Here is a 20,108-nt window from a genome sequence, read left to right as displayed (position 1 = left end):
GTAGGAGCCAATATGAGCATCCAGGTTCCGTTATTGGTTATTGACCGGAGACGTGTCTCGGTCATGTCTACATTGTTCTCGAACACGTAGGGTCCGCACGCTTAAGGTTTCGATGACAGTTATATTATGAGTTTATGAGTTTTGATGTACCGAAGTTAGTTCGGAGTCCCGGATGTGATCACGGACATGACGAGGAGTCTCGAAATGGTCGAGACATAAAGATTGATATATTGGACGGCTATATTCGGACACCGGAAGTGTTCCGGGTGATTTCGGAGAAAAACCGGAGAGCCGGAGGGTGACCGGAACCCCCCCGGGAGAAGTAATGGGCCATATGGGCCTTAGTGGAGAGAGAGAGAGGGGCAGCCAGAGGTGGGCCGCGCGCCTCCTCCCCCTGGTCCGAATTGGACTAGGAGAGGGGGGGCGGCGCCCCCCTTTCCCTCTCCCTCCCCACTTCTTTCCCCCTCCTAGTAGGAGTCCTACTCCTACTAGGACGAGGACTCCTCCTTGGCGCGCCATAGAGGGCCGGCCGGCCTCCTCCCCTTGATCCTTTATATACGGGGGCAGGGGGCACCCCTTGACACACAAGTTGATCCACGTGATCATATTCTTAGCCGTGTGCGGTGCCCCCTTCCACCATAGTCCTCGATAATATTGTAGCGGTGCTTAGGCGAAGCCCTGCGACGGTAGTACATCAAGATCGTCACCACGCCGTCGTGCTGACGGAACTCTTCCCCGACACTTTGCTGGATCGGAGTCCGGGGATCGTCATCGAGCTGAACGTGTGCTAGAACTCGGAGGTGCCCTAGTTTCGGTGCTTGATCGGTCGGGCCGTGGAGACGTACGACTACATCAACCAAGTTAACGCTTCCGTTGTCGATCTACAAGGGTACGTAGATCACACTCTCCCCCTCTCGTTGCTATGCATCACCATGATCTTGCGTGTGCGTAGGAATTTTTTTGAAATTACTACGTTCCCCAACACCTTTATATACGGGTGCAGGGGGGCATCCCAAAGACACAACAATTGATCCTTGAGATCTATTAGCCGTGTGCGGTGCCCTCCTCCACCATAATCCTCGATAATATTGTAGCGATGCTTAGGCGAAGCCCTGCGACGGTAGAACATCAAGATCGTCACCTCGCCGTCGTGCTGACGGAACTCTTCCCCGACATTCTGCTGGATCGGAGTCCGGGGATCGTCATCGAGCTGAACGTGTGCTAGAACTCGGAGGTGCCGTAGTTTCGGTGCTTGATCGGTCGGGCCGTGAAGACGTACGATTACATCAACCGCGTTGTGCTAACGCTTCCGCTTTCGGTCTACGAGGGTACGTAGAGAACACTCTCCCCTCTCGTTGCTATGCATCATCATGATCTTGCATGTGCGTAGGAAATTTTTAAAATCACTATGTTCCCCAACAGGACAAACATCAAGCACAAAATAAGAAAGGCTTACATTGCGTCTGCGACGACCGTTCTTGTTCTTCATGGCTGATCGCGTCAAAAATTGAATTGGCCTTACTGATGTTGGGACACGGCGCTGATCGGATAAATACTGGCCTTTCTGATGTCTGTGACAACGGCGGACGCCTGTGATCACCAGGCTCCTTATCCTCCTCTATCTACTCATTGGCCGGCGCAACAAAGCAGACTAATCATCCGTGAAATAGAAGAGGCCAACTTATTCGATCAATGAGGGCCACCTCGTGCTCCTCCCACTCCTCGATTTATTGATGGCCGGCACTCCTCCAAAAGGGGAAAGGGAGGAGGGCCCTGATTACAACTTCTCAACAGATAGAATCCGAATAAAAAATAATCCTTTTTGACTGCGCTTGCCGCATAAACCGAAATCGATCCCCTTTCTGTCTAGACCACACAAGGAAATCGACTCTTCTTCTGCCTCCGGCTCCCTTGAGATTGTTTGCCCCCAAAAAACGCAGCCAGGCATAATAGCCCAGGCAGCGGAGGTGGTTCCGACGACGAAGAGTGGTGGTGGCCGGCGGCGGACGACAGGATTGCGGTGTGTGTGTGTGTGTTGAGGGAGGTCACGGCAGAGGAGAGTCCTGGTGGCCGGCGGCGGAGAAGGGATAGGAAAGTTGGAGGTTTTTTTTACGGGTAGGGGAGGGGGGGTTGCCGCACGGGATGGCTGGCCAAAGAAAACAAAAAAAACACAGGGAACAAAATGGACTATGATGAAGGGGGAAAATGAACAATAATGAAGGAAAAAGTGTAACAAAGAAAATCAGTGAAAGAAATGAACTATAATGCAAGAAAAAAAGAAACCCCCAAACAATGAGAAAACAAAGAAAAACCATAGGGAACAAAATAGAAGGAAAAAAACGGAGCAGAGCGAGCGCGTGAGGCGCTAATGGGCCAGCCCGATTTAACTTGCCACATAAACAAATCTCACAAGGTTCAAAGTAGACCAGGATCGGAAAATTTGGTGTGCTGATTTCAAAGATTAGAAATGCAGAGTCTCATTTAGCTCTTGTTTAATTTTAATAGAGAGAGAATTTAACTTCCGTCTACAAGTTCAAGGTTTATTTTAAACTTTTTTCGTTTACCATGTGCCACTACGCCTCGACGTCTCATTTTAAGGGATAAAGCCAATCTCCATTGATCAAATACCACAACTAGTGGGATACAATTTGTGTCATGTGATTGATCAAACCAGACATGACGAGAAGCTAAAAATAAAGAAAATCTAGCTAAATTACAATTAAAAAGAGTTGCTCTAGTTTGATCTCTTTGACGATTGCAATTACTAGTACGTATTTTGGGCCATGCATACTCACCGGCCAGCCTATTAGTGTTTAGCGGGCCTCAGCGACACCTGAACCCACCGACCGGGCCTGGAGCACAGGGCTTGGCGTTGGGCCAGTATCTCTTCTGAGACCGCCGGCCTGTTTCTAAGTCGAAGCCCCTCTCCACAGGCCACACAGCTCATCTCCCCCTCCACCGCCGCCGGCGCCGCCCAGCTCCCCGTCCCCCGGCCGCGCCCACGAGCAAGCGTGGGCGCCGCTCCGCGAACCGGAGCCCCGTTAGAGCCAACCACCGGCCGCCGCTGACCACTGAGCGCCCCAGCTCCGTCTCCGCCGGCGGCGATGACCTCCGCGCACTCCAAGCTCTACTCCGGTACGCACCCCTCTCTCCTCGCCGTCTTCCGCGACGACCCCGCGTCGCTCGAGCTGACCGATAACACGCCTCGCAGATGACGTCAGCCTCGTGGTGGTGGTCGTCGACACCAACCCCTTCTTCTGGGCCGGCGCCGCGCTCCCCTTCGCCGACTTCTTGTCCCACGTACGCGACGGCGGTGCTCCTGAAACCCTAACCCTCTCCTCCCCGCTACCCGCTTCCCCTTTCGATTCGTAGGCATTTGGGGAGCATATAGCGGGGCCGGCTCTCCCCTGATCTAACCAATTTGGTTTGATTTTAGTTTCCGTTTCTTCAAGTGCTTCATCCTTCGATGTTATTTACTGAGTTCTGTGCGGGTGCAGCTGATCCACTTCGTGAACTCGCTCCTGCTGCTGAGCAACCTCAACCACGTGGTCATCATCGCCGCGGGTGTCAGCTCCTGCGCCTACGTCTTCGACTCGGGCAATGCTTATGCCGGAGGCACGGCAGATGTTGCTGAAACCTTGGGCAAGGCGAGCCGCAAGATGGAGGAGTTCATTAAGCAGGATGCTCGTGAGACTGCCAGCAATGGCACCGTTGCTGATGGCGGTGCCGCGTCGCTGTTTTCTGGCGCGCTGTCCCTTGCTCTGTGCTGTATCCTATGATCAAGTTTCTTCCTCGTTGTGCATTTTCCTCTTTACCTTGGTGCATTTGTGTCCTTAATAATATGTGATGTTCAGATATACAGAGGATTTTTCGGTCTGGTACTCGGCATCCACAGCCTCGGGTGAGTACACGTTCTTTTCTGTGATACTTGGTTTTGACCCCTTTTGGTATTTACTTATGAAATTATGTACAAGGGATAGTGTATCAGTTAGCGTACTTGATTGCAATGGGCATAATTGACTGACAAAAAATACTCAATAGACTGATAACAACCTGGCTCGTAGTTGATGACACTATTGATATTTGTTCTTTTGAATTCTTTTAGTCGGTATTCTTACACATAAAATACCTTAGCACCATCTCTTATGCTAACATGAAATGCAGATTTTGTGCCTGCAAGGTTCTCCAGATGGACCTGAACAGTACGCATACTTCTTCCTCAGTACTGCATTTTCATGCACGTATATATTTTCTTCGACTTATTCTTACTTGACCAGACGATCTGCAGATATGTGGCAGTGATGAATTCAATATTTTCGGCACAGCGTTCCATGGTATTACATGAACTGCCTGGATTTGGGTTCCTTGGCTGTTTCTTTTTGTTGTGATTTACTCTGTTACTTTTCAAGTTGTGGAATTTTAGTACGTTCGAACCGCAAGCAACAGTAACATGTTGACATACATCAATAGTTTAATTGTTTAAATCTTTCACTGGCTACTTCCATGGTATCTTACTCAAAACATTTAACAAATCTTGTAGGTTCCAATTGATACATGTATCGTGGGGACACAAGACTCTGCTTTCTTGCAGCAGGTGATATTCTTTGGTGCCCTCTTGCGTTTTACTGATTATATCATCATTTCCAAGTGTTGCCCGCATAACACTTTCTTTTCCTTGCTAATTAGATATTGTTGTCGCATTTCACAGGCTTCATATATAACAGGGGGAGTTTATATGAAGCCCCAAGAACTAAGTGGTCTATTTCAATACCTTGCTGTAAGTTATTTTGCCTTCTACCACACAACTCAGTTATTTTCTTCTGCAGTGCGACAACTTTATCATTCTAGAGGTGTGATATAATCATATGAAGCTTGTGGTATCCTTTTTTTTTATGCTCAGTCTCTTCCGTCATGTTTTACATAATATAATATGGAAAGGAGAATATGACAAAAATCTGCATGTAATGTTCCATTGGAAGTTGTGTACAGGTGGCATATAAGAACTGATCATCTAAAATTATTTGGAATCCAGCTAGGCTATAAGGCCAAACACACAATCACAGGCTATGTTCATCTGCTAATCCCATCGCATCGTCACCTTTTCTTTTTCTGCAAACTGAACAGAGAAGTTCCCTATCACCCTAACAAGTATACCAATTTGCCTTCCATATTTGAATGCACAGATATGCTTATAGGTTGCGCTAATGATACGTTTGTGTTGGAGTCAAGAGCTTTCTGTTTCAATTGGTATTAGAAACACTAGATAATAGAAACACTATCTAGGTTATGACACCGTATGTTTGTGAATTAGTTTGACACTTATTATATAGTAAATCTGAGTTGGGTATCCATACATGGTCTGACAGAGTGTGTACTGATTGTATTGTGATGCAAATCTCTTGTTTCAGTGACTTTGGCAGTATACGGGATTTTGTCTGTTTACTTGTTTTCGAAATGGTTCCCCTCAGTTTCTCGAGAAAAAAATGGGTTCCCCTCTGTGTCCGCCTACATTATATTTTTTGTGTGATTACTTTTATCTAAGTACAAGTGATTAGTTATCTTGAGTTCATGACTCATTCAGCAAATATGCAGGCTGTATTTGCAACGGACTTGCACTCGAGAACTTTTCTGCGCCTCCCTAAGACCCTGGGAGTGGATTTCCGTGCCTCGTAAGTTATTTTCAGTTTTCTTTCAGCTAAGCATATATCTGTTTCTGCTGCAATAGTATCTTCGAGGGATCAAGTGAACTGGTATTTCAACAGTCTTTATCACATAACTCTGAGGTGCTAGCTATAAAGTTGTTAACATGGCATAATACTACAGCAAAGCTGCAAAAGTCATGCATTTAAGTTTTAAAAAGCGCTAGGCGTTAATTGTGTGTTTTGCCACCGCCTTGAGCTTTTCTGACCAAAGCGTGTGCTTAAGCACAGTTATGTGCACATTAAGCATAATTAAGCGCCAGGCATTTTGCTATCGCCTAGAGCCTAGGCGTGCTTAAGCACATGCCTAGGCGCTCTTTTTCAACTATGCCAAATTATGAGGAACAGACAGCTGATTTGTTTCTGAAGTTGTACTTTACCAAAGGTCTGGTTGGGATACCAAATTAAGGTTTCATATTGTTCTTAGTTCCGCTCAGTTTGCCGATGTCATTGACAGTCAACAGCCTCTTTAACTTGTTTTAATGCTCCACAGATGTTTCTGCCACAAGAAGACTATTGACATGGGATATGTTTGTTCAGTTTGCTTATCAATATTCTGCAAGTACCATAAGAAATGTTCGACCTGTGGGTAAGTTATAGCTTTATTTTTTTATAATTATTTCTTGTATTTCTTCAGGAGAGGTTTAATTTTACTTTTAGTACTCCCTCTGTCCCGAAATACTTGTCGGAGAAATGGATGTATCAAGACATATTTTAGTTCTAGATACATCCATTTTTATCCATTTCTACAACAAATAATTCCGGACGTAGGGAGTAATAATCAGTGCTCTCTTTTCCATGTACCCAGAGTGTGATATCTGAATATGTTTCTCTGCTTTCTTTCCCGGCTGTCCCTCTCCATCCAAGTCGGAGTATTCGTTCCTGAATTTTATCCTAGATTGATATCTCATTGCCCACAATGTAGCATTGCTTATGCTGAACATTTTCCCTGGGAAGAGAAATTTAGATGCATGTTTAATCTACTCAATTTACTTGTCTACTTGAACAGCAATACATTGAGCTTTGTCCTTTGTGCGCTCCTTTCACATTTGATTTAATATTATGCCTACTTAAAATACCTTTGCAATTATTTATTTTTGGTGTCAAGATGTCATGAAATAGGCTCGGCCCAGCAGGTTACCATTGTTTGCAATATTACCTCTCATACTATTCCCTTCAGCTGCAAAATGTTGTACTTTCAGTTTGTTTTTGTAAAGTTGTTACCGCTTTCTCTGATGTGGTGTAATAACATAGTTACCCCGATGCAACAACAGAAGGTTTAATTTTATGTGCTACCTTTGCAGGTCAGAATTCAGCCGTGTCAGCATGCCGGATTTGAATTCCTTGCCAGATCAAAGGCAGTAGTAGTCTGTAGACAGGGAACTGCCAGACTGCATACTGGGCCTTTCAGAATTGAACTTCCTTTGATGGCTTACAATATCTAATCTCGTACCATCATCGTTTTTCTACAAGCTGAATCGCTGCAAGGAGGGGATCGCGTGTGTATATTCGAAGGGCTGTCAATGTATTAATTAGGGAAACTGGAGTGCAATTTTGTGGACATTATCCCGATTGAGAAATGCACATTAGTTTTGGTACTACTTCATTCTTCTTTGGGAGCTTTGCCCTGAATGTACCACTTGAAACCTTGCTAAGCTGATGCAAAACAATGATGGAAATTAGATCAACTTCTTAAATTTCACTCTTCTTTGGGAGCGAACTTGATATCTTGCTAAGCTGATGCAAAATAATGTTGGAAGTTAGATAACGGAAAATGCATTGCAGCTCTCAGGTGCCGCACACCCCTATATGAATATAGCATTAAAAAAATATCAGAAAAATTCAAAAAAGAGAAGTAAATTTTGGGATATCAAACCTGGGTGCCCGTTGTACACCTGTATTAAGTTTTTTGGGGAATGGGTGCCTGTGGTATCCATGGCGAAGAAAATACGATCCGACATATGATCCATTCAATTTTTTCCCTATACATAGATTTTTTTTACCTTTTTACCGAGATTACCACGGGCATCCATTCTTCACGAAACAGAACATGGGTGTACAATGGGCACCTAGTTTGATATTTCAAAATTTCAGAATTTTTTGAAATTTCCTGTTATTTTCTTAGTGCTATATTCATATAGGGGTGTGTGGCATCCAAGAGCTACAAATCCTCCAAGATTTTGACTTGTAACCCTGCAACGATATGCAGCAGTAAAACGTTCAGCTAAATAACCCGCAGAAGCATTTACCTCTAGGCTCTAGCACATAACTGAGTTGATACTTTTTACAAGATGGCATAGTTATTACAAAGTTTGTTGAAAAAGAAGGCTGATAAAAGAAACAGTACAACATAAGGAGGAAAGTCCGCATTGCCCCTCAGCCACCGCAAAATTCAACTTCAGAGCTATTTCTTTGGCCCGGAAGGGGAATCATCTTGCCAAGTTGACTGCCATTGCTTGTCGTAGAATGTCGACTCGTCGATGAGCTTCTTCAGATTGTCGATGTCCTCGTTTTTCCTGACCAGCAGCACCCCAGCCACAGCAACAAACAGCAGGGTTTTGCAGAAGAAGTTGCCCATTTGGTCGACGAGCCCCACGCCCGTCAAGCTATCGACAAAGTAAGCCATGAAGAAGCCCACCATGGCAGCACGGCCTGCATAGACATTGGTTATATCATTAGAAGATGTGAAATGAAAAGCCAAAAGGTGTAGATAGATATGAATGTACTGTTCTTTCCAATGCCATACCGCCCGTTTACACCAGCAGTTTGTATCGACCGAAAGCACATAATTCTGTTATTTAAACCGAAAGGATTCAAGAATAACCATTTAGCTTCTCGGCTTCAGGGAGATGGAACCGCTTGATCCATGCCCACCATGGGATAATCGAAGTGTCGAACACAACGGCGTCTTCGCTGCTACTTGCCTCCGGGGAATCTTCCAGCCATTTCCTCCTCCTGGCCTCTGGAAACAAACAAAGATGCCATTCAGCCTCATCAGATTGTCAGGAATGCAATGTTTGTCCCATTCACTGCAGCAGATCGACAAGTGGCGCAAGCTTCTGCATGATCAACAAGTAGCCACTTCATGCAGGAACACTACAGAAATGTAAAACAGTTGGCAAGATGGCCCAATTTGGAATTAGTTCAGAAAATATATGGATTTGAATTTTGAAAACAGTTATAACTTTAGTTAGTACTCCTACTTTGATGTGAGAGCTACTTTACATATAAATTGGTGATTTCCCAATTGGAACTGTCTACTTGTCGAACCTTGCCATCTATAACACTCTTGAGAAATGGAGTGATGCATACGGAGGCGTCGAGCCCATGCAAAAATTACGCTTCGCTGCGGAGAATATGGGAGCCGCTAGCTCTACGAATAATGCGCAACACGCTCGGATAGGCCTAGACACCCATGGAGAGTATAGCACATATATATAGCTGCAAATCCCTCTGCTTCAGTTTGTGTCATCCTGAGCATTATCTCATCAAGCACGCTAGCAGCAACTGAACCGGAAAGCTAACGTGCGATTTCCGAAAGGCGCTGCTCGCATCCATCATATGCATCGAGGACATTCGACATCAAAAGGCGTCGCTCGCATCGCGCAACCATTACTAGAATCCTCAAGGAAAATGCATGTACTTGCTCTATTGGCATAAGTGCAATCCCGTCTATAATTCCCCATCCGGATCCGGATAAAATGCTGTGACATGCTTAGCTTACTGTCCACTGCTACTTAGCTAGCAGCAGCATGAAGGGGGCGGGCGGCAATCTCACCGGCGTCTATGACGGCGTCCCAGTCGACGGCGCCGCCGGTGTTGCCGAACCGGCTGAGGTCCCAGGTCCCGTTGACCCACCTCGAGTCCTGGAACTTGGGCGACGCCACCGCCTCGGCCTTGGCCGCGGCGACCGGAGCAGCGGGAGCGGCAGCGGCGGGTGCGGCTGCCGCGGACCCGTTGGACGCGGCGGGGGAGGGATCCGCCTCCGCGGGCTTGGGCGGCGCCTCGACGGGGGCCTCCCCGGCGGCGGCGAGGCGGCGGTGGGAGCGGAGGCGCGGGAAGGGGGCGAGGTGGAGGCGGTGGGGCCTGGGGCCGAGCTGGGGCTTGAGCGAGAGCGGGTGCGGGGAGAAGGTGGAGGTCGCCATGGCCATGAGTAGAGCTCCCGCTGAAGTGAGCTGAGCTCCGCTCCCCACTCTATCCCTTCTTCCCCTTGAGGATAGAGTGAGAGCAAGAGAGAGGGGCTTGGACACAGCACACGGACCGCGTGTCTTATGCTTTGCCTTTTTGCTGAGGTGGCGTGGCCTACGTGGACGGTCTGGATGGGGCCTCGTCCCACGTGTGCCTCGTGGTGGCGCACACAACACTTTGTTGGCAAATAATAATGCAAACGGGTTAGGGCATCTCCAACGCGAGTCATCAAAACACACGCAAATGTTTGGACTGAACGGTACCACCAAATCAGGCTGGGTTGGTCCGGCCGCCCGAAATCCCACGGTTTGATCCTAAATCGGGGGAGTTTATACGTTTGCCACATCAAACCCTGACAATCAGGACCCACCCAAAACCAAGCCAATGTCCGCACAATTTGACAATCCCTCCTCTCTCAATCCCGCCAATGTCACGAGATTCGAGGTCTTGTCAGACCGGAAGAACTCCCAACAATGCAATAGCGTCAACGCTACGCAAGAACGACACGTGAAGGAGAGGGCGAAGAAGAAGGCACACATGGCCGCTTAGGATGGAGCTCCAATTCCTCCACATAGGACTGCCGTGTTGGTGACTCACGGGCAATCGCAGCCCTGGCCCACCCAGTACAAGGCGTCATACTACTACGCCACCACACGATACAGTCAGCCCGACACACAACAATCGATGTAGCACTACGTCGTTTTCTTCAGCTCCGCCTTAGGCCACCCTCCACCGTACACAATCAACCTCAACAACGACTACTTGTTCGCCGAGTCGCGAACGCTCCTCTAGTCGTAGTTTCCGTCCATGGAGACCTGGACTGGCAATGCGTTGTCACTTTTCACGGAATTCCTTCCCAAACTCGACAAGGCGATGATGAACATGATCCATAATGACGGCGTCCATGAAGACAGACAAGTTGAGGACCGCTACTCGCCGCAGTCGGAGCAAGAGACGTCAGTGGACACCCAACAGTCGGGCGTGCCCGATGCGAACGCAAAGAAAAAGCGGGGCTTGTCGTGCTCGAATAGAAAGGGTTAATTGTTGTGTTTGGCATGGTTGGGCATAAGTGTTGACCCGCTTCAAGGAAGGAGCAAAAGGGCTTGCTTTTTCGGCAAAGTGTGCTTGATTTCTATCATGAGCAAAAGCACTATAACCCCTACAGCAAGTGTTCCATGACCGCAATCTGAAGTCGATGATACACTGTTCAAGAGGCTGTTGATAAGTTTTGTGAGGCGCATAATCCATGGCCAAGTGGCCGTCACTGCTCGAGCTTGTAAGTTTTGGTTCATGTTGTTGTATGTGTTCCATTTGTTTACAAAAGGAGGGGGGGCTGAAACTTGAGGCATTTGGCCGAGACAGCCAATTCTTTTTGCTTCTGGGTTTCGAAGGATGTAAACAACTTGATAAACATACATGTTTGCTAATGGTATCATTTGTTTGCAACTATTTAAATGTAGGATCGAATTGCTATTTATCAAGATAGATTTGATAAAGAGAAGAGGAAACAAAACGAATATGAAAATTTGGAGGACAAGATTGGATGACGTGTCCATGGATATTTGATGATATCCACTTGATGATCCGCATTGCATATGTCTTTAGGCTAATTACGTCTCAACTTTTTTCTTTCCTGAAATTCTTCTACTTTTTCCCTGGGGCATGAAAGCACAATTTGGTTCAATGTTCATAGTAAACGAGCACGACATGGTCAGTCGTGCCGGTTAATATGCTGTAAACGATCTCAAAAAATAAAAGATGCTGTAAACGGATACGTGTAGGTCCGTGTAGCGTGCTCACATGCTTTTAACAATGAACGCACGCGTATGCTTGAGGTTTACAGGATTGCTCGGCCACAATCCCGCGAGTACCGTCGTGTGGCAACGACATCCCAACGACAAGCAGCCACATACGAAAAGGCTAAAAGGACTGATCAACAAGCAGGTATGGCTGATCGCAAAAGAGAGGGGAAAAAACAAGCAGGTATGGCGAGTAACTCACAGATCACCATCACCATCTCCAAAACAACAACACTTCCACGACCACACACAGAATAAGCCAACGGCGTACCATCATCGATCGTCCATCAACATTCAGCGTCATCCATCAGTAACCATGCTCAACAAGCAATTCCATCTCGACCCAAAAATCTGTGCACGCGGAAAAACCCGAGCTACGAACGTACCAAAACCTCCTTTCACCAGCGTTAGGCATCCGGTGAACCAGCAATCCAACAGTTATCGCTACCACTTACTCCTCACCGTTCCAGCGATCCTACCTACTACCAGTGTTTCTTTATACCGTAACGAGTGACAGCAGCGAGACCAAGGAAAAAACAGGTTCCTCTCCGAACACAGCGATCTGAACCTGTAACGTACGTACGCCAACCTAGCAGCCACCATCCATCGCGACGTTCGTATGTATGTAGTGTAAAATGTACCTCCTCTCCATCGGATCCGAGTGAGCCGAAACCTGTAGTGTCAGTGTGATATGTGCAGGGCCGGGCAGGAGTTGCTGCGCTTGAGGACGGGCTCCCGGATGTGGCCGTCGTCCTCCAGGGAGACGGCGCGGAGGTTGGAGGGGTCGTCCAGGAGCATCTTGGCCACCAGGTAGCCCGCCACCGACCACGTCTGGAACTTGCGCGACTGCTTCCCGATGTACCGCCCCGTCTTGCCATCGTAGTACTCGGGGAAGTCGTCCTTGGCCAGACGCCTCTCCATCAGCTCCACCGCGTCGCGGGCGATGTGGGGCCGCCCCAGCTTCACGCTCACCGCCACCAGGAGCCACAGCAGCACTGCACAGTTTAGTTTGCGCGCGCCCCCGAAACAGGACATCAGAGGGTAAGCACATTGCCATATACAGTAGAAATGTAGTGCATATATGGAAAGAAGAGCATACAGTGCATGGGCACAGATCCAAGGAGCTAATACTGAATGGACATTATATATGGCGATAAAAAGCAGTGACATGCATCAAACAACTGAAGCTGTTCACTATAAGATCATCTATATGAGCTAAACTATCAATCTCCTATTTTTTTGATAAAAACTATCAATCTCCTATGAGGGTTATTTGATTTCAGGTCATTCATATATACACCATGGACAGGTATAAAACCGAGCAGAAAAGTAAAATACCACCACACAACACAAGTGTGCCCTCAAGTCCTGAACCAGTACGTAGACTAACCACAGGTATAAAGCAGAACAGAAAAGTGAACACTAACTATCCTGCAAAAATAAAAATAAAAAGTGAATAATAACAACTAACACATGTGTGTCCTTAAGTCCAAAACCAGTAACCACCAAGGGCAAAAAGTAAAACAAATTCATGTGTTTTAGGGGGGGGGGGGGCATGATATTGCAGCTGTGCAGGGTGTCATAATTAGATTCCTGGAAATACAGATACTGTACACAACCCTTTTCTGAAGACAAATGCCTAAAAAATCACCATAATCAGATACTATGCTACATTCAAACACAATATGATTGCCAGACAGGTAGTATTTGTTTACTTTGTAAGAGCTACTGTGTCAAGACTGTAACTTAAACAAGGTTCACAAAGGAATCATCCATAAATCAATCCTTGACAGCTAAGCTGGACAGAATAGCTAGCTAAAACAGATCAATATTACTCCCAAGCCAGCACAAATTTTGAACTATAATGTGTTGTTAATCCAACTATTTTCAGACTTACCTGGCCACGACCCTCCGTTGTGGTAGCTCCATCTGGTGTTCTTTGGGTCGCATCCAGTGACTATCTGCCATTCCTGGTTTTCCATTGCAGGGTAACAGATCTTCAGGGGCATCTCTCCAATAAGCTCTTTCCAGCGTTCCTCCACGAGATCCAATATTGCCTCAGCTTGTTCTCCAGTTGCCAAACATGACAGGATCGCAATGAAGTTGCCCAAGCAGAACCAGCGGAAGTCCATCCTTGCAGGACTGACGTTTCCAATGAAGTAGCCACCACGGCTAGGCATGAAGTCAAATATCCAGTCAGGGATCGATTCAGGGATCACATTGAACTTGTTCAGAGCTGTCTGCGAGTACTCTTCGGTCTTGTAGCGATAGATGTCGTTGAGTCTTTGGAAGTCGAGCCAGTAGTAACTGTGCAGATGGTAGCTCAAAGCTTTGATCCTCTTTGTTATTTGGTACACAAAGTCGTCATCAGAGTCTTTCAGCAAACTCAAGGCGCATCTCAGAGCCATGAAGAAGAGTGCCTGGATTTCAAGCGGATAGCCGTATATACCCTGCACGCATTTTAATTAATACAAGCAAGAGAAAATATGGCCATGAACAAATGCTTAAGGTATACATTCAGATAGTTCCCCATCCAAAGTTCATAAGATGATCCGTGCTATTTACTTGACCTTGTACAACATTATTATGCAATCTAAGGTGAACTTTGTTTCCAGTCCCAATCTCAATAAGAGCCGTGATACGTGACTAAAACGAATCGCCTTATCTCGTCAACACTTGATTGATGGCATTCACTTATCTGAAAGTATGCTGTTCATAACTACACAGTGCTCATACTTTCAAAACTACTGCATTATTGTGCAATGTATGATTCCTAATGTTCAGACTGATCACATTTCAGATTCCTTATCTCATTTGTACACATAGAATATCCTTATAAGCACTCACATAATCCTAACGAGCTTAATGTAATTTCAATTCTGATCAAGAGTGCATTTGTAAGAATGTGCCTGGACAGTTACCTTGTAATAAAACTAATGGGATAAGGGGACAATTTCAATTTTCATGGTAAGCAGGCAGGCACAAGACATAATGTGAACAATAATAACAAAACACATTTATGTAGCGGTGTCTATGAGTGGCTTACCATTCTGCGGTCTATCATGGAGCAACCATCAGCGCAAAGTAATGCTGGAGATGTATCAAACCCTTCAGAGAGCCATAGCTTGAGAATAAGGCGCATGGCCCTTTGGCAGTGAGGACTTTCAGCCAGAGAACTGTCCCTAGTATATTTGGTGTAAGCACGAAGAAGAAAAATCCACCATAGGCCAGAATCCACAGGAGCAACTCGCCCGATAGCAATTTCACCAAAATCAGCAAGCAGAGTTTCAGTCTTCTTCGTAGGGTGGGAATGGTGCACCTTGAAGCTTGCTGGCATCACACCCTGTCCAAGCTTAAAAAGATCAACCATCTTCTCTCTTGATTGTAGGCGAGCAGTCTCTACCAGGAAATTCTTCACTATCGTTGGTTCCCCTTTCATCAAGAAAGCCAAGGCACTAGGAACGAAATCCCTCATGAAAACCTGTTCCAGGATATGGCAAGAATTTCAGCACTGTTGATAATAATGTATGTAGGGTACAAGGAGATTTACAAGTTTTTTTCATGAGACACACAGTAGGTGCTTTACACAAGAGACAATAACTAAAAGCATCAATGTTCGCTATTCGAGAATTTTGCTCTAAAAAATACAGTAGAATAGAGTAAGGAATGTTCATAACTACCAAGGACGAAAAAAACAATGGTTCGACTGGGAAGGAAAAGGTAACCTGGTCATAGTTGAGTTCTGCCTGAGACTTGTCTATTGCAGCAAGAGTCCCAATTGGCTGACCTTTGAAGTAAACTATTGATTGCTTTAGGGCTTCCCAAGCAGCATCTGTGATTGTGTGCCTGTGCATTCCATTGCTGTCTGCAGTGAATTCTCCAGAAGGATCACATGAAGATATTGGTGTACAACCACCTTTAACGATCTCCGGGATTTGGGGCTGATGACAAAGTTGAAAACCATCATGCCCTATCTTAGATAAGATTGCTTGACTCACTTCAGCAGATCTGTGCCGTTCCATAGGCCACGCTTTTTTCTTCTGCTCCAGATTCAAGGAATCATACTTGGTATCATCCGTCAGTTCTGTGACCTTACTCCGAGGGGCAATTGTTGAGGAGAGTACCATCTTTCTAGTTCCTTCTGCTAATACAAAAAGGTAAACGCAAGTCAGATTTTATCCAAGAGTGAGCTGAATTCATTTCGAAATTCAGAAAATCCATACTGTACAAAAAATAAAATACATTGTATTCTAACTGAAAAGGCCAGCATTCTACCAGTAGCTCGTGCAACTTACAAGTGGAGATGGGTATATGTTTGGTGAAGGTTACCAATGACAAACTGAGATACCAGAACATGAACCAGAGATGAAAGCAGAGCAAAATAAAACCAACACGCACTGCATCTTTTACTTAAGAAGATACACAAACAAACTACCATGCCGTCAAAATGTAAGCCTACAGTAAGAGGAACACATCATCTTATCCACAGAAAAAAGGCAATGGCAGAAAGGGACTAACGTAACGTTGGTAATTTACTCGCATACAGCTAGGAACAATAGCTTTGGGGAATTGCCTGAGGCTGCCTACTGTCTGAAAATAAAATGGGCTATGGACAGTGCATAATTCTAATGTGAAGGTGACAGAAGCCACCTACGCATTTTTACCAGTAAGCCCTTAAAATACTTCTCTCATGTACAGCACTGAGACCAATACTGCTTGTCCCTGCTCAGAATGCTCAGAGACTCCAAATGCAAATCCAACAATTACAATCGCTTACTAAGGGAAGTATCAAAGCAAACTGATCAATCACCGCACCGCACAGAGACACAGCACAACATTACAAGCCGCTGATGCACTGTCTTACACCGACCACCACATCTCAATTTCTTAACAAAAACACGAAACCATCAACCATATCCTCAACCCAAACAGCACACACAGATTAAACAATCATCAAAGATGCACAACATAATAATGATTCAACAACAAATTCGATCCTCTAAATGGAGAACCGTGAAACAGGATGGCACACCCCCTTATCGTAGGGGGAACAGCACGCTGTACATGGCGGCCAACCGCGGACGATCCGAACGCACTAGTAGGACCAAAATCAGCGAAGCATTCCAGGCACTCTGCCACAAGAGCAGAGACGCGGCCGCGCGCCAGGGCGACGGCCTCCGAAATCGAGCGCGACGCTACTACTCCATAAACGGAGGACCTAGAGCGGAGCAGATCGGAAGACCTAGAACGCGAAAAAAAATGGCCAGAACAGGGGACGCACGAACCCGCGCGTGCGAAACCGCAAAACCCTCTCCCACCCCATAAACCTCGAGCGCAGCGAAACCGCGCGGTGAGAGAGACGGAGCGAGAGGGGAGCCCGATCGACGACGCGGCTCCGCCTCCACCCGTCCCCCCGCCCGCGACGAGGCCTGCGGAGGCGGATCTAGACGGCGCGCGCGCGCGCCCGGAGGCCGTCCCCCGGGCCGGATTTAAGCGGGGGAATCGCTGAGGGAAGGGACAAGCAGCCTCGTGCGCGCGTACCTCGGGACCGACGGGCGAATGCTGCTGGCGGGCGGGCGTGGCGGAGGTGCCGGAGGCGCGGCCGATTTCCCGGCGGGGAGGAGGAGCGGGGCGGCGAGGCGTGGTGGGAGGCGGGGGTGTGTCCGGAGCCGGAGGGGTGGGAAATGTGGGAGTGAGGGACGGGTGGGTTTAGCGCCGCGCCTTTGTAGGGGGTAGGTCGGTGAGGGCTCGGTAATTAGCTGTCACTGGCTTCCCTTTGTTGGGCAAACTCTGGAGTAACTGTGGTAATTAATTTATCTCAAGAGGCAAACTCTGGTAATTAGCTGTCACCGGCTTCCCTTTGTTGGGCGACGAGAGCGGTAAAAGGTTGCTGTGCGGGGATGAGTCGCGGTCGCGGGTAACCCAAACAATTTGCACTCGTCCGTTGGATAGCTCGTTTCCCCTCTATACTCCCTCTGTTTCATCCATGTAGTGCGTCAAACATTACAAATTTTGATTATGTTTGTTTATACCTCTATCTTTGCGTCTTCTGAGGCCAGCGATGGCACAGAGGAGAGGATGACGGGTCCGACACGTTTCCCTGGCGACGTGCCAGGCGATCCCGCCCCTCGACAATGGCCGGCGTGGTTCGCCGTCAACCTTCAGGCGGCGACGACTCTGAGGCCATGTCGCAGGGAGGTTGTGCTCGTCTCGCACCTGGACTCGGTGGAGCTCGTGGACGAGAGAGGGTGTACGGTTGACAGGCGGACCAGGAGAGGGATCGTGCTGGCCCCGGGCACCACAATCTGTTGGGGAACGTAGCAGAAATTTAAAATTTTCCTACGTGTCACCAAGATCTATCTATGGAGAAACCAGCAACGAGGGGAAGGAGAGTGCATCTGCATACCCTTGTAGATCGCTAAGCGGAAGCGTTCAAGAGAACGGGGTTGAAGGAGTCGTACTCGTCGTGATCCAAATCACCGGAGATCCTAGTGCCGAACGGACGGCACCTCCGCGTTCAACACACGTACAGCCCGGTGACGTCTCCCATGCCTTGATCCAGCAAGGAGAGAGGGAGGGATTGAGAAAGACTCCATCCAGCAGCAGCACAACGGCGTGGTGGTGGTGGAAGAGCGTGGTACTCCAGCAGGGCTTCGCCAAGCACCGCAAGAGACGAGGAGGGAGAGGGGTAGGGCTGCGCCAAGAAGGAGAGGAACTCGTGTGTCTTGGGCAGCCCAAACCTCAAGTATATATAGGGGAAGGGGAGGGGCTGCGCCCCCACCTAGGGTTCCCTCCCTAGGGGTGGCGGCAGCCCCCAGATCCCATCTGGGTGGCGGCCAGGTGGAGGGGGAGAGGGAGGCGCACCAGGCATGGGCCCTAAGGCCCATCTGCCCTTAGGGTTTGCCCCCCTCCTCCCCTTAGGCGCCTTGGACCCTTGTGGGGGGCGCACCAGCCCACCTGGGGCTGGTCCCCTCCCACACTTGGCCCATGCAGCCCTCCGGGGCTTGTGGCCCCACTTGGTGGACCCCCGGGACCCTCCCGGTGGTCCCGGTACGTTACCGATAAACCCCGAAACTTTTTGGCGACCAAAACAGGACTTCCCATATATAAATCTTTACCTCCGGACCATTCCGGAACTCCTCGTGACGTCCGGGATCTCATCCGGGACTCCGAACAACATTCGGTAACCACGTATATCTATTCCTTATAACCCTAGCATCATCGAATCTTAAGTGTGTAGACCCTACGGGTTCGGGAACCATGCAGACATGACCGAGATAACTCTCCGGTCAATAACCAACAGCGGGATCTGGATACCCATGTTGGCTCCCACATGTTCCACGATGATCTCATCAGATGAACCACGATGTCAAGGACTTAATCAATCCCGTATACAATTCCCTTTGTCTAGCGGTATGATACTTGCCCGAGATTCGATCGTCGGTATCCCGATACCTTGTTCAATCTCGTTACCGGCAAGTCTCTTTACTCGTTCCGTAACACATCATTCCATGATCAACTCCTTGATCACACTGTGCACATTATGATGATGTCCTACCGAGTGGGCCCAGAGATACCTCTCCGTTACACGGAGTGACAAATCCCAGTCTCGATTCGTACCAACCCAACAGACACTTTCGGAGATACCTGTAGTGTGCCTTTATAGCCACCCAGTTACTTTGTGACGTTTGGCACACCCAAAGCACTCCTACGGTATCCGGGAGTTGCACAATCTCATGGTCTAAGGAAATGATACTCGACATTAGAAAAGCTTTAGCAAACGAACTACACGATCTTGTGCTAGGCTTAGGATTGGGTCTTGTCCATCACATCATTCTCCTAATGATGTGATCCCGTTATCAACGACATCCAATGTCCATGGTCAGGAAATCTTAACCATCTATTGATCAACGAGCCAGTCAACTAGAGGCTTACTAGGGACATGGTGTTGTCTATGTATCCACACATGTATCTGAGTTTCCTATCAATACAATTCTAGCATGGATAATAAACGATTATCATGAACAAGTATAATAATAACCAATTTATTATTGCCTCTAGGGCATATTTCCAACACAATCGTGTTCCCATGTCACGTTGCGCGCATCGAGGAGGAAGACCCCGGCGGGAACGACGCCTCGGGAGCCGGCGAGGGAGGAATTGCGGTCGGTGAGAGAGGAATTGCAGCCGGTGGGGGAGTTAATTCGGGCAATACTTATGGCCGGGCTGCTCCGCTCCTCCTCGGCCATTCACTTCCTCCCCCAGCCATCTCGATATCCTCTCTCCTCGACTGCGGTGGCGATGGTGGAGATCAGCGAGGAGAAGCTGAGGAGGTTTGCAGGCAGGGACGCGCGCCTGCGCGCTCGTCTGAGGGAGATCGGCTCGTGGTACACCAGCAAAAGGGAGATGTATGGGGAGGCGG

At 47.8% G+C, this 20,108-nt stretch overlaps 3 protein-coding genes across 5 annotated transcripts; 1 reads left to right on the top strand and 2 right to left on the bottom strand.

Moving 5' to 3' along the window:
- Nucleotides 1-2,900: 2,900 nt before the first annotated feature.
- LOC125512159 (basal transcription factor complex subunit-like protein) lies at nucleotides 2,901-7,396 on the top strand. 3 transcript variants are annotated; one of them, XR_007285225.2, is made up of 11 exons: nucleotides 2,901-3,135; nucleotides 3,212-3,300; nucleotides 3,498-3,768; nucleotides 3,855-3,901; nucleotides 4,165-4,202; nucleotides 4,289-4,334; nucleotides 4,541-4,594; nucleotides 4,687-4,777; nucleotides 5,593-5,669; nucleotides 6,193-6,288; nucleotides 7,004-7,396. XR_007285225.2 is itself a non-coding variant. In XM_048677237.2 (11 exons), the coding sequence occupies exons 1-11, from the start codon at nucleotides 3,105-3,107 to the stop codon at nucleotides 7,062-7,064; spliced, it is 879 nt and encodes a 292-aa protein (XP_048533194.1). In that variant the 5' UTR covers nucleotides 2,904-3,104; the 3' UTR covers nucleotides 7,065-7,396. The 3 variants fall into 3 exon arrangements, 2 of the variants coding, with proteins under 2 accessions (XP_087382679.1, XP_048533194.1); XM_048677237.2 differs by having other exon boundaries at nucleotides 2,904-3,135; nucleotides 4,709-4,777; XM_087526553.1 differs by having other exon boundaries at nucleotides 4,541-4,777.
- Nucleotides 7,397-7,924: 528 nt separating this feature from the next.
- Nucleotides 7,925-9,948, bottom strand: LOC125512160 (light-harvesting complex-like protein 3 isotype 1, chloroplastic). Its single transcript, XM_048677238.2, has 3 exons — nucleotides 9,478-9,948; nucleotides 8,524-8,661; nucleotides 7,925-8,351 (listed from the first exon to the last, which is right to left on the bottom strand). The coding sequence occupies exons 1-3, from the start codon at nucleotides 9,848-9,850 to the stop codon at nucleotides 8,104-8,106; spliced, it is 759 nt and encodes a 252-aa protein (XP_048533195.1). The 5' UTR covers nucleotides 9,851-9,948; the 3' UTR covers nucleotides 7,925-8,103.
- Nucleotides 9,949-11,941: 1,993 nt separating this feature from the next.
- Nucleotides 11,942-15,821, bottom strand: LOC125517164 (putative alkaline/neutral invertase F). The gene is made up of 4 exons (XM_048682349.2): nucleotides 15,412-15,821; nucleotides 14,733-15,167; nucleotides 13,584-14,136; nucleotides 11,942-12,681 (listed from the first exon to the last, which is right to left on the bottom strand). The coding sequence occupies exons 1-4, from the start codon at nucleotides 15,811-15,813 to the stop codon at nucleotides 12,368-12,370; spliced, it is 1,704 nt and encodes a 567-aa protein (XP_048538306.1). The 5' UTR covers nucleotides 15,814-15,821; the 3' UTR covers nucleotides 11,942-12,367.
- Nucleotides 15,822-20,108: the final 4,287 nt, after the last annotated feature.

This window comes from Triticum urartu, chromosome 6A (assembly GCF_056163025.1).
Source record: "Triticum urartu cultivar PI428250 chromosome 6A, HENAU_Tu73, whole genome shotgun sequence".
Taxonomy (NCBI): Eukaryota; Viridiplantae; Streptophyta; class Magnoliopsida; order Poales; family Poaceae; genus Triticum; species Triticum urartu.
Note: the sequence above shows the minus strand (reverse complement) of the source record. Positions and strands in the feature narration are given on the sequence as shown.

Bases quoted from the DNA above. Each gene is read 5' to 3' on its own strand.
- LOC125512160 (XM_048677238.2), bottom strand. From the start codon at position 9,850: ATGGCCATGGCGACCTCCACCTTCTCCCCGCACCCGCTCTCGCTCAAG. The intron at 8,662-9,477 runs GTGAGATTGCCG...GTTTGTTTCCAG, and splicing joins GGACGCCGTCATAGACGCCG to AGGCCAGGAGGAGGAAATGG. The intron at 8,352-8,523 runs GTTATTCTTGAA...ATGTCTATGCAG, and splicing joins TGAAGCCGAGAAGCTAAATG to GCCGTGCTGCCATGGTGGGC.
- LOC125517164 (XM_048682349.2), bottom strand. From the start codon at position 15,813: ATGGTACTCTCCTCAACAATTGCCCCTCGGAGTAAGGTCACAGAACTG. The intron at 15,168-15,411 runs GTTACCTTTTCC...ATCCTGGAACAG, and splicing joins CAGAACTCAACTATGACCAG to GTTTTCATGAGGGATTTCGT. The intron at 12,682-13,583 runs GTAAGTCTGAAA...TAAACTGTGCAG, and splicing joins CAACGGAGGGTCGTGGCCAG to TGCTGCTGTGGCTCCTGGTG.
- LOC125512159 (XM_087526553.1), top strand. From the start codon at position 3,105: ATGACCTCCGCGCACTCCAAGCTCTACTCCG. The intron at 3,136-3,211 runs GTACGCACCCCT...CACGCCTCGCAG, and splicing joins GCACTCCAAGCTCTACTCCG to ATGACGTCAGCCTCGTGGTG. The intron at 3,301-3,497 runs GTACGCGACGGC...GTGCGGGTGCAG, and splicing joins TCGCCGACTTCTTGTCCCAC to CTGATCCACTTCGTGAACTC.